Source organism: Typopeltis vanoorti, chromosome 5 (assembly GCF_054136105.1).
Source record: "Typopeltis vanoorti isolate ZY-2024b chromosome 5, IOZ_Tvanoo_1.0, whole genome shotgun sequence".
Taxonomy (NCBI): Eukaryota; Metazoa; Arthropoda; class Arachnida; order Uropygi; family Thelyphonidae; genus Typopeltis; species Typopeltis vanoorti.
In genome coordinates this window covers 79,091,077-79,109,354 of record NC_143553.1, presented here as the reverse complement: position 1 = coordinate 79,109,354, position 18,278 = coordinate 79,091,077, and the positions used below count along the sequence as shown (strand labels likewise).

Below are 18,278 nucleotides of genomic sequence, written 5' to 3'. Positions count from 1 at the left end.
ATGCATCCATCCTGTACGCTTTCACTTAATGATCTCAAACGGCTTGTAATTGACAAATAACTGGACTTCGTGTGTTCTCTAGTCAGTTTCTCTATTTTGGCGATAGAAACCTTATTTTTCTGGGAAGCAACCCTGCGCCTTCCATATAAAACAGGGTAATTCACTTCCTTGAAAAGGTCTTATCAACTTCTCACACGTACTAGATGGAATTTAGATCCACTTCTTTCTCTTCTTAGTCAACACATTACGAGATAGCCTGTGAATTATAATCCAGTAAAAAGAGCGCGTCAATTCGAATCCAGTTAAGAGATGGAGCAGTCAGAATGCATTGTCTTATTATGTCAACTATCAACGGGTAACCGGTTGGAATTAGCTTCTTTAAGAGGAGACAAAGTTTTTCTCTCGCCTCATATCCATCTCTTAACTATACGCTTAAATTTTTGCCAAAATTATTCCAGACAAATCGAGAAATGGCTTTTAGTTATACTTGCATTATGTGAAGCATGAATAAATGATGTTTAATAAATCACCACTATGTGGAAGCACTGTTAAATTGCAGAGGACATAAGCTTAGATTCTCTCTCTCTCTCTCTATTTCATTCTTTTACTCTGTAGACCTCATATTGAAAAAATGATGAGCTATGGTCAGGATACAACCAGAGTTGAAGCTCTAAAGGCGGTTCTGCAGAATACGAATAAGACCATATGTTGAAACCATTAGTGTTAAAACAAATGAAAAGCCGTGAATTCATACTGTTTTTAAAGAAAACAAAAATGTTTCTAGACAAAGAAGTCTAGAAACATTGTCAGGTATGATATTATTGCTAAATTTATTATAGTTTCTTCTATAATTTTTAGTACTGATCATTTTTTTGATTGTGTATTTATTTATTTATTTATTTTCGTGCCTTTGCGGGAATCCGGAGTTTTCGGTACTTATGCATTGGCTTTATCACTATTGCAGTAATCTGATAAGATGCGTTTCAATGCTTCTACTTCTACAACACCTAAATGGTCGTTGATGATTCAGATTTCCTACGAATAGCAGGTCTTCAATTGATATCTGAATTTGTTAAAACAAAACCACACGAAGATCAGACTTTTAAGTTTTATAAAAAAATTTTCTTTTTTTCAGTTTTGTAAAACTATCAAATATTTATATATTTATTGATATGGTTTATCGAAAGAGGATGTCAATGCCTGCATTCTTGTCACTGCAAAGAAGTCATTCAATATCACGTTTCCACCTGATTTGATGGAAATGACTAGACGAAGAAGCACTTCACGATCAGCAAAATGTGTCCGACCTTGCTTTTTAAAAGTAACGATACATCAACAAAAGAATGATTTTTAAATTTCAAACAAAGAAAAGTAATCATAATACAAAAGAAAGAATGCGAGAAGTGATCATGTAATCTTTTACAAACAGATTCTTTTTTCTGATTTATTGACGTCATCGAACTGTTTAAAGAGCCTCCGTAGCTCAGTCGGTATACACGAAGCCCTTTGATCGGAAAGACCTAGGTTACATTCACCCGTCCAAGACGTGAGGAACCTTTATGTGGTCTCTTTCGACTGAAGGTGAGTTAGCCAGTCTGATAAGATGGTGGGGGAGGGGGAATTTTCACCCGGAAACTCGGGTTTTTCATCCCCTAGAACATGAAAAAACAGCCCCATGAACACACGCATTAACAGACATAGTACACACGGAGGTATAGGGCCAACCACCTTATCCTCGAGATGTCGCCGTTGTGAAGTCCACAGCTAAAGAACCTCAATGGTCAGTGAAAAGCTTAAGACAAGACATGATTTTTGCTTCAGGCTATAAAAGGACATATGCCTTTGTCTTCATTTCGGATGAGGCTTTTGGCTTCTTTTCCTTTTGATTCCACAAAAGGCAGAACTGTGTTCATGTGAAGCGGAGCTACTCTGTGATGGTTTTTCGAAAGTGACGCGGATTTAAATTTAACGAATCTTCAAGGAAGCATTAACCATCAGACAATCTTTGAGCTAGCTGCGTTTGCAAATTAAGAAAGATTCTCTTCTCCGTGTGTGTGTGGGGGGGGGGTTGTTTCGAGGTGAGGCGCACTTATCCTACTGTGCCTGGGAATGCTATTGCTATTATGGTAGGCGTGCACGACAATGCTGTAGTTCTATGTTTGGAAATTATAGAGTAGATGTGTGGCTTAGGATATCATATTGTACACCATTAGCTGGAATTGTACTAATAGAAGAGGGTATATCTGATGTTTCAGCTAAATAGGTTCAATCCACGGCTGCGTAATTATCGTAATTCATCTATGATAATCACGTGATCCGAGGAGTGATGGGTGGGATTATTATTATTAAGCATTTAAAATAAAAAGCATAACAACAGGAATAGTATTGAATACTTCTTTTGAACGCATTAAAGTGTTCTGATTTACTATTTCCATTAAAATTAAATTGATGTGAAAAGGAAATAAAAGGAAAAATGAATAAATAAAGTATTAATTTATTCACAGAAATTAATCCAAGCCAATTAAATCTTTCTGCTCACAGTACATCAACTCAAAAAATCTTTAACGGTAAACTGTTCCAACGCGTCTAACTGCAATACAAATTCTTTGCAAAATTCTGCTTATAAAGTGATTTTATAGATATTTTAGTGTATCTATAAATGCAACAAAACACGTCTAATAAATCTCACCAACCAAAATGTCTGCTTCGTGAGGTTTTAAATATTCGAATTCTCTTATTTTTGTTACAAGAGGAGATAGACAAATTGCGATCCAGATCATTTGGAAAAGTACTTCTAAGACAATTTTTTCTGATTCCATTATTTCTATAATTATACTATAATTGCTATAATTACATATATACCATGGGGCCAAACAAGGCTGCTGTTAGTCGCTGCTGACTAGTTTATCAAATTTGGCCATCACTTAGTATGCGAATTACGACATTACGATGACAGATATGATATTTACCTATTTTTATTTTTCTCTAAAAGTTTTAAAGCTCCAGGTATACCATCGTACACCGTGCTAATATAATATTCCACAAAGTTCACTCAACAGCAGAGTGAACATTTTTAAACTCTCGTAATACTGCTAACTAATATCCACTCGTCAAAAGCCAGAATAAAGTTTTACCATCTGGTTTAAGTTATTCTATTTTATTTACTAAAATTTTTCGAATATGACTGCTGTAATCAAGTACCATTTTTAACAAAATTATATTTTTTGTTTGACGGAAATAAAAATTTTTTTTTCGATTTTTATAATACAATCAATCTCTGAAATTGTTCATTAACATGCAATATTTATTTTGTGTGCAACTAAACTATATCGGCGTTCTATGATGATTTATGTTTTCGTGGTCAATTTTATAATCTTTATATGAATAAATCATAAAGATATTTTTAAAATAAATAAATACAGAAAATCGGGTATTTTTGTATAGATAGAAATATTTGGATATTGGAAAAAATGCAAGGGATTTTAATATTAGGGATCCTGGGATCCCGGTATTGTAAGCCTACTGTGGTATACCGTGGTATTATGAAATCATATGAAATACATACTTCGTCTCCCTTATGCCAACACGAATGTGCATAAATGACTATTTTGACGTTTATTACCTGCGAATGTGAGTTTAATTTTTAAAATTCTGCACCATGCAAGAACAACCTACACAATCGAATGTGGCACATTCTTGCATTTGGCATTTCAGTAAATTGGCTTACGAGGTAGTACAACCAAGAATGCTCCACATTTTTGAATCTTGCGACATCGTCGTTTACATTGTACCCAACAGGAAGCATGGCAGTTGAACACGGATTGTTTAATAACGTAAAAAAAATATAAAGCAAGCGATCCTCGTTGCATCAAATGTTGCTCCTAAATGAATAATAATTGTTTGCCCGTATCTGTCGTGTAACTAACGCGTGCTTATCATTTGTGCTTGTCAAATGATGAGGATGGTCAGGTGGTTGTGAGAATTCCATCGTGTTTTTCTGTGATAATGTTACTAAGAAAAACATCGATGTTCCCATGCCTTATCTCTTGTTTTTGTTTTTAGAAAAATAGTGTCCTTTCTAAAGGGCAATCTGTTTGTTTATGAAAAAATGAATATGTTACAAATGAAAATTAAAGTTGAAAGGACTTCAGTAAGCAACTATAATATACACCGGTGTCACAAAGCTAAGGATGAACTACACCTTTACCTGTTATACAAAAAACTTTTCATGAATATAATCAAATGGACATACATTTATTGCCAGCATACTAATAAATTATATTACACAAAAATGTGTTACAAATTTCGTACAAATTAAATTGCAACATGTTTTTTTTGCAAAAGTTACTAATTTCCTAAAGATGTAGTTAAAGAATTAATGTAGAGTACTTACAGAAAGTCATACTGTGAGTCATTTCAGTATGGAAGATGACCACCTCTCACAACGTTTTACCATGCTTAACATCAAGTGATTCAGCAGTTCATGAGACAAACTGGCCGACTCCTCCTGCTTCTCCTTTAGAGAAAGGATTTGCTCTAAAGGAGAAGGAGGAGGTTTGTTTGTTTTCTGGAAGGGGAATTTCGAGAAGCAATGCATCTCCCTATTGAGTCCCAAAAGTGTTCTATACGGCTGAGATACGAGGAGCGTGCTAGTCACGCGAATCGATTAATATCTTTGGTCTCCAGAGGTATCTTCACTGCTCGTGTACGATATAGTGTGACACTCTCATCAATAAAAATGAAATCTTTGCCTACAGCATCACGAAACGATCGAACATGACGTTGAAGAACTTCATTGCAATGTCGTTCACCAGTCATAGTCCCTTTTTCCAGCGTTTGTAGCTCGGTGCGTCCATTAAGCATAATGCCGCCCCACAACATGACCCCCGCACTGCCGTATCTATCACTTTCAAGAAACTTCTCGCGATGGTAACCAGCATCACTTTCACGGCAGATCAAATGTCGCCTGGAATCGGAGAAAATAGTAAAACGATTTTCATTAAAGAGTCCATTAGCCCATTGGTTTCTTGTTCAATTTTCAATGGATACGACACCACTGAAAACGTGCTCTACGACGGGCTGTGGATAAAGGGACGCAGACTACAGGCCTTCAGGCGTATAGGTCTATTTTACGCAGACGTATCGCCACAGGTTTGTCGAAATATCCACGAACCTGTGCTTGAATGGAGCCGACTTGCAACCTGAGCTGCCTTGGTGTGTCGATTACGTTTTGCTGTTATAGCCAGAAATCTGTCTTCATGCAACGTTTCAAACCAATGGAACACATTCCGTTAAATTTAAGTGATGTAAAGTAATGGTTTGCGTAGGGTAGAGTTCTACTGCGATGTGTCAGTAATAATAATAATAAAATGTAGTCAACATTTTAAATTGGTCAACGAACGTTTTTAAAAATGTTCTTGTTAAAGAATGAAAGATTGTGGTCATCAAATGCAGAGAAACGATTAACTCGGAATTACGATTTCTGTCGAATTTTTCATATATAAGTTACTTATCAGGGTCTTTTAAACAATCAGGTCATCAGTGACTCACTTAGAATAATAAGATTTCTAATTCATTCTTAGTTAAAGAGATTACTAATTATTTTTAGTTAAGATTAACTTAAAGGTCTAATTATTTTTAGTTAAGATTAACTTAAAGGTCTAATTATTATTGTATTTAATTAACAATAATTTATAAAACTATCATGATCACATTATTCCATGTCTCTATTTGGGCAACAATAAATTATAGCATGTCCATTCTCAAGCTTCCTTCCTTGTGGATCTTCTGGACGGAGGAGGGGAAACTTTATTTATTTATTTATTTATTTATTTATTTTTCACTTGGAGGTCACATGTACATCTCCGACGACATAAAGATATAAGAGACAGGAGATGGTATTAGGTGTTAGGAATTAACGATATAAAAATTGAATTAGTCAACTTTGAAAATTTATTGTGAACAGACATATTTTTTACATATTATTACGTAACAAACACATTTTCAAATATTGAAAATAATTGGAAAAAAACTTCAAATGTGTTTTAAAATTGTCTTTTGTGCTTAAACTAAGAGATGTAACATTTTACAAGCAAATATAGAAAAATAAAGGTAGGTGTAATATAGAGTATTAAAATTATTAAAAAAACTTTGTGGTGTGAGATTTCTGAAGATGATCAGCTTTCAAACTGGATTATGTCATTATACGCGATACAACTTGTTCACCTACAAGACAGAAACAATACTTACTTTATGAAAGTATCACGAGAAAAGCTTATACCATAAGCCCAATGAAAAGAAAGCAGCATTTATTAGCAGTGCTAGTATATGCTTTTTAATGTTCATTATCTTTTTCCATGTTCGAGAACGCAAGTTACAGCACGCACGCACGCACGTACACACACAGGATGGGTGCAAATATCATTCCTGTATTCAAGCTACCTTCCTACGTAGCGTATCCAGGTTTTCTGACGTCATGGCTTCTCGAATGCGTTCTTTAAGTGTTTGTAATCGGTGAAGTCTTTTTAAAATACTCTATATTACCATACCATTATATGAAATAATAAAGATATCTGCTGTCTTTAGATTTTTAAAAAAAAATTAAATTTTTTTTTCATTTCTTATAATATCATGTAACATATCAAAATATAATTTCTTGTATAAGATCAGGGGCGGCTCGTGCATAGGCACTGCAGAACTGCAGCCCCTTCCCCCCAGTTTTTCTCGATATATAAATATATTTATTAATTTATTTATATTTGCTTGTAATATTTAATTTTATCATCAACAATCCTATACAATTCTCTTATTTTGTATAAAAAATATAAAAATCCATCTTGTAGCACGTGGGAGGCCGAAGGACGCTAGCAGCACTGTGTTTACCACAGTGTCATATTGTTACGCGCGCAAGCATATTCACGTCATTGTGAGATGCGAGCTGTTAGCGTAATGCAGCCCCGTCCTTCGCTCAGCTCCACTGTTGTTTGTTGTTTATATGCAGTTTACGCCAGTAGTAGAGTGTTCGTAGCACTTATCGTGTTTACTCCGTCTCTTTAAATATTTGGACCTTACAATTAAAGACATAACATTTGTTATAGTTTTTATTGGGGTTACATTAATGGATTTTATTTTTAAGTAATTTTGAATTATACCAAACTGTATAATTTTATCGATAATAAACAATATTTTTTTATGTTTATTTATTTTTTTTTAATTTTTACCATAATTTTGATATTTTATCCAAACACGCATACACTGTACTTACAGTGTGTATGTATATTTAGAAAGTTGCAGCACCCCAACGATTTCAAGCCACGAGTCGCCACTGTATAAGATGATATCCTCTTCTACCAAAAATTGATTGAACACACTTGTTAATATGTATATTGCCTCCGATTATTTATCGTTAACCTTATTATTATTATTACAAAATGAATATTTTAATACATTTGCACTCGATCCATTTTATAAACTGATCGATTCCTTGACAGACAGAAGACTCAGTTGGATTATTTTGATTACGAGAATTTTATTCATAAACCTTTTCACAGTATTAAATAGGAATCCAATCCGTGCCTTCCCCTTTTATATGAAGAATCCCCTCCACATTGTACATGTACAGCGACGAATGACTAACAGAAGAGATAATACGAGAACCTTTTTCTTTACGTTCCGCATTTTCTGTTTTGTAATAAATGTTCTTGGTTATATTGAAGTGGCTTCGAATGTTCTTTGCTGTCTTTTTCACTTTTTTAATATTTCGATAGTCTTTTGTTATGAATGCAATCATCCCAAAACTGCTTAGCAATGAATTCCCCTTCTGTATCGAACATTTAGCTGCATAGAAAACTCCCTTTTTCACGAGTTCTACACTCTTTAACCAATTACGATCCAGTTCTGTCAAACCATCGCTATCTCTCTCTTTATTATTCAGCAATAGCAACCATTTCCCTTGATGTTCTTTGTTCACTACTTCGTTTTTCTTACTTATAAACAGGAATTTGTCGCTGGATACTTTACTAGGAAGTTGAACTGCATCGTCTGTAGATGAGTACGCCATCTGTTGGAATATAAATTAAGTAAATCAATCATTTATTATATAGAACTAATATTATGTGTAATTATTTTAAAGGACATACATACTTTAGCGCATACTCTATTAAAATATGCAATTGCTGAACTTAATTTTTTGTGGATACAAAACACCTGACATCGTGTACTAAATAACTGAATTTTGTTTGTGTAGATGTTTTTGTTTACATGAACTTTTCAACTGTAGACGTGATTTTGTATTTTGATATTAATTCCGATATGAACCTAGAAGATAAAAACACTAATAAAAATTGTTCATTCAGCCAGTTTTCCATTCTTATGGCGTGCATCATCGGAATAAAATGCAATATAAAAAATAAAAAATAAAAAAAAAACCCTTAAAATTAACCAATTGATTCCTAAAACATAAAGTCGAAAATGGTTTTGGTTTGCTAATTTTGACATTAAAATTTATTCGGTTGAAGTGAAAAGTCAAAACTAAAATGACTTTATCATTTTTAATCCAAATATATAAGATTAAAAATACCATAATTTATGAGATTGGTAATATTTTTTAATATAGTAATATTTTTATTCACTTTGGGAGAGAGGAATTATTATTATAATATTTAATTCTTTTGTTAATAAAAATAATTACGTTATAGAGAGAAAAACACTGTTTATCAATAATATTGAAAATAAACTAAAGGGCTATAAGGCAGAATAACTATACGATAGCGAGATCACTCTTAAATTTAATTTAAATTAAAACGAAAGATAGCTATTCTCTCTTTAAAATTCCCATGTGTTGCGAATAAGCAGATAGATTTTTCATTTTAGTGAGACTTTTATTTTGTTTTAGTGGTTGACACAGATGTAGATGTCAGAAGCTAAACTAAGTGATTTCTATAGTCCCCTAGATGCTGAACTGCTAAGATTCTAAACGATTTGTGCTAACATCAAATGAAATATTCATTAAGGTGAGATCAAAGTATCAACTATAAATACATGCTGTCAGTGACTTTTTTATATACTTGGTCAAAACAACAGTACCACTAGTCTAACTACGTTATATGACAAACGTTAAGAAGAGATCAAAGTTGTACTAGCGGGATTATGCACACCCTTCTAATTCTACTTTAATCAATTCTTCAGTCACATTTTCCACGTTTATTTTTTGTAATACAGACATTATTAGTATTACCACAAGTGATATTGGTAATACTATTTGTAGCGCGCATTTTTAATTATTTTTCGACAACTTAATAATTTCTTATTACCAATAGTACTATCATGACTGGCATCTACCGATCCATTAGTAAACAACGTCTTTACCACTGAACAAGTACACGTGGATAGCCTAAAGTATAGGCAATATGAACATTTGCTTTTTAATGTTTAAAGGGTTAAAGAGACTAAATCTACGAACTCAGAGGAGACATTACAAATGGCAGGACTAAAAACCAAAAGTAACACCCCCCAAGTTAGCCAAGTCGATGGTGATTGTTAGGGGTTTGAAATTGTTCGTATGCATGTCCAGAGATTTTTTGGCTCCCTCGCAACAATCCAACAGCGGGAATCCATGAAATCTTTAGAGTGGATTCTCATTATAACTTTAGTAATGTACCTTTCGTGTTTACCTTTCACCCTCAGATAAAGTAGATCGCACCCACAGTGAAAACGATATTTTAAATCATAGCACAGGTTACAATACACATCAAATTAAAATCAATTTTTGTTAAGTAGTCCATCTGGTTGTTTGTTTGTCTTACGGAATTACGGTTGATTATCTGGAAAGTATGTAGAACCAAAATGAAGAGGCGAAAAAAAAAATAAATCAAATTAAAAAAAATATCATTTTCATCCTTCAAATGCATACAATGGATATTTAATGGGTTGAACTTATAAAGATTCTATCGTGCGAGTCATTTCAATTTATTGAGACATAATTAATAAATTTAATATAATTTAACTGTAATAAACAACTCAGACGTAATCTCTATGCTGCAGAAGTCTACTTACATTTACCTCTTTCTTTCAACTAATTAGATTTGCACCTTGCAAGGCATATCCGGAAGGGCTGTGTCACCTGGAATGCTTTCAAAGCATATGTTGCGTCAATTGAGGTAAGCGATGTAATATGAGAACGCAGTTCTCGTTCATATAAATGACTACGTGAGTTTTGATAAAAATCATTATTTTTACTTTTGATGTCATAGATTTAGGAATAGAAAATTGCTAAATCAGAATATCACATACGTATGATAACCGACGCTATCGTAAGTAGCTATCAGAAATTTCATAAACGCAATAAATAATAGGTTCTGTAGTGAATATTGGATCAATTAGCTCGTATAAGCAATTCCTATAAGTAAGTATTCTTGGCGAGATCCACTGTTACTCATTCAACAGCAACTGCTGCTTGGCTGGAAATAGGATGGTGATGTCAAAATTCCGGCAATTTGAGCAGAAACCAACTACCTTCATTCAAAGTTAGTTTCTACTAACGTTGAGTGAAGTTAGTAGAAAGATGCAGACAGTTAATTGAAAAAGGTAGTGCAGATAAGATTAGATACCTATAATAGTGTTAATTAGGACTCTAAGAAACCCAGTTGTAACAGGCAAATGAGCTTAAACCTTTAAGATGAGATAGATTTACCACAACAAACTGCGTTAAGATAGATTACTTATCACTTACGTCTTTCTTTTAAGTCTAAAAATGTTTATGATGAATAAAAAAGGAACACTAGTTTACTGTGGCAATATCGAGGCATCTGGTTTCTGAATTTGTAATATAAATTCTATTGAAAATTTTATATTGTAGTTCAATATGAAATTTTAGAGTGTCTTTCAAATTGAAATTCGATTCAGTTTTTATTTATTTATTTATTAAAGAATGGTACTTAATAATACCATAAGTACTAATAATACTATATGATACTTAATAGTAATGATACTTAATAATATCATAAATGAAAGAATGGTACTTATTAAATTAACCGTAAAGCCTTTTAACATCATAATTATGCAGGTTTACGCCCCCACGACAACTCACAACAATGGAGAAATAGAAGATTTTTGTAATAACTTACAAAAATCTATAGAATATGTAAAATCAAATGAGATACTCATAATGATGAGTGACTGGAATGCAAAGGTTGGAGCAGGAGAAATGTTGGACAAAAGAAATGAAAAAGGTGAGATATTGATACAATTCTTTCAACATCCAAAGCACAGACTATATACTTGGACAACCCAGATAACTCTATAAGAAATCAAATAGATTTCATAGCGATAAATAATAGAGCAAAAATAATATAACCAACATTATAACATATCCAGGTGTTGATATAAGTTCAGACCATACCATAACCCTGTTGTATCTATTTTAAAGATTAAACTAAAAAATATTTCTAAAAACAGTCATGCTGAAAGATTTGACTTGACAGCTCTGAATATACCTGACAACATAATGGTGTTTAACTCAGAAATTAGGAAAAAATTAGTCTTCTGTTTTATATCATGTTAGATATAAAACAGAAGACAATATACTTTGCAACACAGGGGAAATTGAAAACAGATGGTCAAATTTTAAAAGTGCAATATATGAGACAGCGCACGAGATTATTCCAAAAATTAAATTCAATACGAGAAAACCCTAAATGACAGAATCAATATTAGAACTTATGAATGAAAGACGAAAAAATAAAAAAAAATATACAACAGTAAAATTGTAAAAATTGAATGCAGGAAGGCTAAAGACAAGTGGCTAAACGAAACATGTAAAGAAATAAAGGAAATGAACAACAAACACAATAGTAAAGAAATGCATAAGTCAATCCAAGCTCTGCCAAATAAACAGAAAAAGTTCAACCATCATCTTCATATAAAAGATCAAAATGGAAAAATACTACTAGAGACACAAGATATCATAAAAAGATGGAAAAAATATGGAAAAGAACTGTTTGACTCTGATCACCAGATGCACAAAATATGGATGGTGAACGAATTACATATGACGAAATAGAATGTTCTCTAAGTCAAATGAAAACAGGTAAAACTCCAGGCCCTGATCAGATCCCTATTGAATTGTTAAAGAAAGTAAATGAAAACACACTTAATGACCTAAAGGTTATTTTTAATAACATCTATGATTCAGGATACATCCCTGGTGATCTAAGGAAATCCATCTTTGTGACGATTTCAAAAATTTCAAAAATGTTTGAATGTTCAAACATAGATTAATAATTTTAACAAACCATGTTACAAAATTACTACTGAGAATATTCCTAGAAAGAATAAAAGACACTTTGTCACAAAATAGAAGACACTCAATTAGGTTTTCAAAAATACAAAAAGGTACAAGAGAAGGAATTTTCAATTTGAAAACATTATGTGGAAGAAGCCTTGACAACCAGAAAAGCATATATCTTTGTTTTATTGATTACACCGAAACATCTGTTTCAATAGATCACAAGAAATTAATAGAGATCCTACAAAAATAACGGTTTAAAAGGAAAAGATCTACGTATAATTACAAATATATATACTGGAAACAAATGGCCTCAATAAGATACAAAAATGCATATTCTGACAACTTTCAAATCATAAAGGATTTGCTGTATAATGTACATGTATAATCTGTATAATCACCCTTGCTGTATAATGTACATGGTGAGCAAGTTTTTTAAGATATTTCAAAATTGAAGGGTGTAAAAGTAGGGAGTTAAGAACTTCAACAACTTCAGGTATGCAGATGACACAGTCCTTATAGCTGAAGCTGAAGATGATCTTCAAAACGTAGTCACAGACATTTACAAGAGAAGCTTAGAAATGGGATTAAAAGTTCAAAAGGTCCAATAAATAAGAAACTATACATAACTGTAACAAAACGAAAATTGAACAGGTTCAGTCTTTTATGTATTTGGGATAAATGTTTACAGACAGAGGAAATTCTCTTAAAGAAATAAAAAGAAGAATAGAGGTAGCAAGAAAAGCCTTTAATGATAAAAAAACTGTTCTAACATCCAGAGACATTAACATAGACACAAGAAAAGATTAATAAAATGCTATATCTGTTCAAGCCTTCTCTACAATAGTGAAACTTGGACTCTAAACAAAGAAGCAGAGAAAAAATTAGAAGCTTTCGAAATGTGAACCATCAGAAGAATGTTGAAAATACCATGGACAGAGAAAATGAAAAACGAAAATGTTTTAAAGAAAGCGAAAATGAAAATAACATTAATGAAAATAAAAACTTAAATATTTTGAACATCTAACTAGACAAAAAGGCAGTTCAGAAATTAATATTAGAAGAGAAATTGGATGGAAAAAGAGGGAGATGTAGACCCAGGAGAATGTGGTTTGAAGACATTAAGGACTGGACTGGTTTGAATTACCACAAATGTTCCAGATCAGCAAAAGAAAGAAAAACGTTCCCTGTTATGGTTGCCAACCTCCCTAGAAGGAGGTTGGCAACATTTATTCTTATTCTCCCACTTGAAGAATAAGAAGAAATATTGATTTTGTGCACTGCAAGTTTATAATTTTCATACAGCTGATATAATCAGTGTATAAAGCATATACATAACTAGCCGGAAGAACATGCAATTTATGGCCTGGTCTCCAACCAACAGGTTGCGAGTTCAATTCCACTGTGGGCATGGATGTTTGTGATTGCCTTTAAGTGGGATATGAATTTCATTGTCCACTGTGAGCCCTACCTCCTCGCCTATTGGCCTCAAGTCTCTTGAAAGAGTTCCATGTTTGGTCGCTAGAGTAGAGTTTACAGACTATGTAAAAATAAAAATACAAAACAAATATATGAAATTAAAAAAAGAAAAGAAAAGAAATCCTTCGTTCACCCACAACATGAATGTACTATAAATTTACAAAAAAAAAAAAAAACACCTTTCGTGGATGGGAGCTACATAAAAAATAATAGCAGACGTAAGAGCCATCTGTTGGCTGTAATTTATAAGTAAACATAAATCGACCTTTAACACATCTGATAGTAGCTACGTGCATTTGTAATTTGAATAATTTGTGGAGTTAATGGAAATATAATTTTGGTAGAGTTATATCTCCTAGTGGAAGATCGATAATAACAATAATAATATAGCGAGGTCACCTCCTTTGTAATCTTAATGTACACATTTACAACCGGCTCCATTTTCCACTACAAACCGACCAAGCTAAACGAGATGCGGAAATCTTTCCTATCAGTAATGACCTAACACAAATCATACGTCTACCTACTCGAATTCTTTAAACTCCTCTTCACTCTTCCAATAATTTTGATATCTTTTTAACCAGTTCTATTTCCAGGCACACCGTAGAAATCACCTTTTCTCTCGCTAACTCAGACGGCAAGACCCCTCTCTCATAGAACAACCCTTCCTAACTACTCTTGACTTTATAATTATATAGAGTCAAGACTTGAAGCTTTAATTGGCATTAACATTCCAAGTGAAATGATCCTCTCCCCGGAACTATTAATTTTCATGGTCTGATTATTGCTTCCGCTCTTCTGCCTCAAACACATGCACTGAGCGAGGCACAGAATTTATCATCACTGGCATGGACGCCATTCAGTTCAAAATCCTCGTCCACTTTCCAAGCATTGGTTCAACGAAAGTATAACAAAGTATTAGGAGAAAAAAAAATTCAGCTCACCGTAGCTCTCATAAAGAATCACAGTTTCATATTTAGCCTATGCTGAAGCACACCCAAATGCAAAAGAGTCATCAGTAAATCTAAATCTGATTTCATAAAGGTCAAGCAGAAAATTACTTCTGTCCTAATGGAAGCTGTACCATCTGCTCCCTTCCTAAGGCCATCGGGGCAACTTCTGTTTGCCTCCACTTTAACCCCATCTCTCTCTCTCTCTCTCTCTCTCTCTCTCTCTCTCTCTCTCTCTCTCTCTCTCTCATACTAATGGTACAACTGTTACAGCGTCCAAGGATAAAGCAGACCTCCTGGCATCATTCTTTTTCTCCAACTTTTGCATAGACCACCAGAAAAAATTGCCTCTTACCATATCAGAAACCGAGTACCGCATGTCTCCTGTAGCTTTTCAGCAAAACACATCAGAAAATCAATAAACAAATTGAACAGTCTTCTAGTCCGAATGGTAGATCTTCAATTGTTCTTAAAGATTGTGTTCCAGAACTAAGACGTCCTGTATCGTGCATACAATCTTTTATACTTGGTACTTTTCCAATGCTTGAAAGCAATCAAATATCCCCTCTCTCTCTCTCTGAAAAATGAAGATAGATGTCTACCATCAAACTATATAAGACCAATCGCCTTAATCTCAATTTCTCAATTCCCTCCAAATTAATGGAGAAAGCAATTAATAGAAAAACTTCTCCGCTACTTGCTGTAGCAATCGGCAAGTAGCGATCGTATAGCAATCTTCTTCCCTAGATGTTCATTTCATGTCATGGTGGATATCTCTCTCTCTCTCCGAGCGATGCTACTAATGCAGGACTCTGGACTCTGTCCGATGACTTACTCTCTTTTTCCTGTACTTAAATAACTTACTCTAAATCACCAATTTCCATTCACAGCTTTGGTGATTTGACAAACCATGCAGTGCTCAGACATTCCAAACTTCAAGGTTATCTTCAACCGATGCCTTAAACACTGACCTCCTTCAACTGGGCGAGGACAAGCTGGTCACCTTCGATCCCACCAAAACGTACTCTTGCCTTTTTTCCGGTCTTCCACTATAGGCATGCGACTGCCATTACAGATCCTCTTCAATTCCCTGCGCATCATTTGATGAAATATGGGTCGGGAATAGACTTCTTTAAATGTTTCTTTTAACTGATGCACACATCACTTAAAAGTCCGTATACGCTTTCTCAGACAACGGGGGATCTCGTTCCTGACAGATTGTCTTAGGACCACATTTACGCCTCTAAGACAAGCAGTGTGGGTTATTTTCCCACTGATTAAACACCCTTTTGAAATCTCGCCTTTTGAGAAACCAGTCAACACTACTGTTTTCACAGTCGTGGCTGCAGCCAGACGGGTACCCACAGTGCGCCCCTTTATCGAGCTCCGAAAGATCTTTTGTTTTTTCCCTCATCATCATCACTATTGACAATTACTAACCAGCATCATTCTTAAATAGTTGCCTAGAAGAACACGTGGTGAATGTAATGTTATGAAATAATGTTATTTTATAACATTACAATCATTGCTTTTCATACGTTTTTGGAATATTTATCATGAATTTGCCAATGATAATGCTGAAGATTTAAATTATCGTGCGTTGACCTTTCATAGTTGTTACTGTCAAGGAATCAAGCTACAGGTTGAATATGAATCACTGCATAGTTTGAAGATGTTTGAACAGGTCTGAATCCGACTTACAGATAAGAATACTGTAAGTATTCTTATCTGTAAGTCGGACGCAGACTGTTGGAGTTAAATCTTTCTTTTCTTTAATTTATTATTATATCGCATTGAAAAGTTGCAGGTTGTAAAACAAGCACGGACTACTTTTGTTATGTCTGTGGTTCGCTGATGAGTGGTAAGTAGCGACCCACCTGAACAACAAGGGGTGCACACTCTCGATGCTTTTGATGTGAAACAAAGGACTGTTAAAGTATCTCGATTTTCTAAGAAAAACATTTGATATCGTACGCAGGACATAAAATATTTTTCAAGACTAGTGTCTTCACTATAGTACGGTCACAGATACGAGACCCTTCGACAATTCTGCGCATGTCAGAAGGAAAATCCATTCCGATAATAGGGTAATCAATGTGGTCAGACTATAGTTGTATTTTCCTGTATCTGCTGCACATGATTTCACTTTTATCTGCTTCTCGATGTGGAATTTAAAAAGTTATAACTTGTGGGAGCGGTATGTACAACGTTTGAGCATTTTTCTGTAGGAGCATCAATTACCAGTTTTTTTTTTTAATCCATTATCTTTCATGTGCGTTAGTAGTACGAAGCACGCGACGTGTATGTATAATAACTACTACTCATTTATAATTATAATACTGTGACATGAATTAGTACAAATAATTTTAAAAATGTCTTTTAATTGCTGAGGAACTTTGAATAAAATATGCTGCTGTGTCACCAGTGAACTTTATATGATTAATCAATATCAGATCAAACTGGTTCTGTCTCCAGAGGCTTCAAAAAGTTTATCAGTGGCAAAGGTTGGCACAAATATCACTTATCAGCTACTTTACTAAGACTTATGATAACTTTTTCCGGTGACATTCACTAGGTAACAAGTATTTGTGTGTGTGTGTGTGTGTGTGTGTGTGTGTGTGTGTGTGTGTGTGTGTGTGTGTGTGTGTGTGTGTGTGTGTGTGTGTGTGTGTGTGTGTGTGTGTGTGTGTGTGTGTGTGTGTGTGTGTATGTACTTAAAAGTCAGAAACATTCGCTCCTGACAATAAAAGACGTTAAACCTAAAAAATATCCAGGATGACTGATGAATATTTTTAAACGTAATTCTCCTGTGTTTTATAATTCATACGTCTCCTAGAAAGCCTCATGTATTTCGTAATAATAAATACAGTAGAAAGTTTATGTTGAGATTTTATCCCTGAATTTATATCGAAGAATTGAATGTAAATTTAATGCAAATACGTTAAGAATTATCTTTCATTCTGCATCAGGAGAATGTCCAATTTAATGAAATATCAAATATTCTCTCCCCAGTCTCTCCGAATCCTAAATCTGATAGTTAACATCTTTCATATACTACATCTGTTGGTATACAAGAAATATTTTTTTAAAAATCGGAATGTGTTTTCATATTTTTTTTTTTACATTTATGTCTACAGTTGAATACTTTTTCAATATAAGACAATTCGGAGCAGTTTTTATACTGAATAAGATAAAAATAATGCAAAGTAAAACATGAAAGAAAAATAATAAAATCAAAGAAAGTGTGTTTAACTTAAAAACTGCAATGTTACCTGATTTTTAAGGAAGAAAGGCGCTAAAGGCATGTACACTCCACAATTTCTCCGTGCTGAGAGATCGTGGAATGAATTGAACTGATCGACGCAGAAAGGAAATGAGATAATGAAGGATGAGATAAGATTAGAAGTGCAAAAGACCACAGGATAAGAATACATATCGGTAAACAGTAAACAGGTAGATCAAAAACATTAACAAAGGAATATGAATAAAGTGAAAAATATAATCGTGCAAAATACAAGAATGAAATAAAGGCGATGACATTAGTGATTATTTTAATAGACTAAAAG

At 33.7% G+C, this 18,278-nt stretch overlaps 1 protein-coding gene across 1 annotated transcript; it reads right to left on the bottom strand.

The window, feature by feature from the left end:
- Positions 1–7,087: 7,087 nt before the first annotated feature.
- LOC150106579 (uncharacterized) lies at positions 7,088–18,048 on the bottom strand. The gene is made up of 2 exons (XM_090392550.1): positions 17,985–18,048; positions 7,088–8,059 (listed from the first exon to the last, which is right to left on the bottom strand). The coding sequence occupies exons 1-2, from the start codon at positions 18,015–18,017 to the stop codon at positions 7,553–7,555; spliced, it is 540 nt and encodes a 179-aa protein (XP_090248676.1). The 5' UTR covers positions 18,018–18,048; the 3' UTR covers positions 7,088–7,552.
- Between the last annotated feature and the right edge of the window lie 230 nt (positions 18,049–18,278).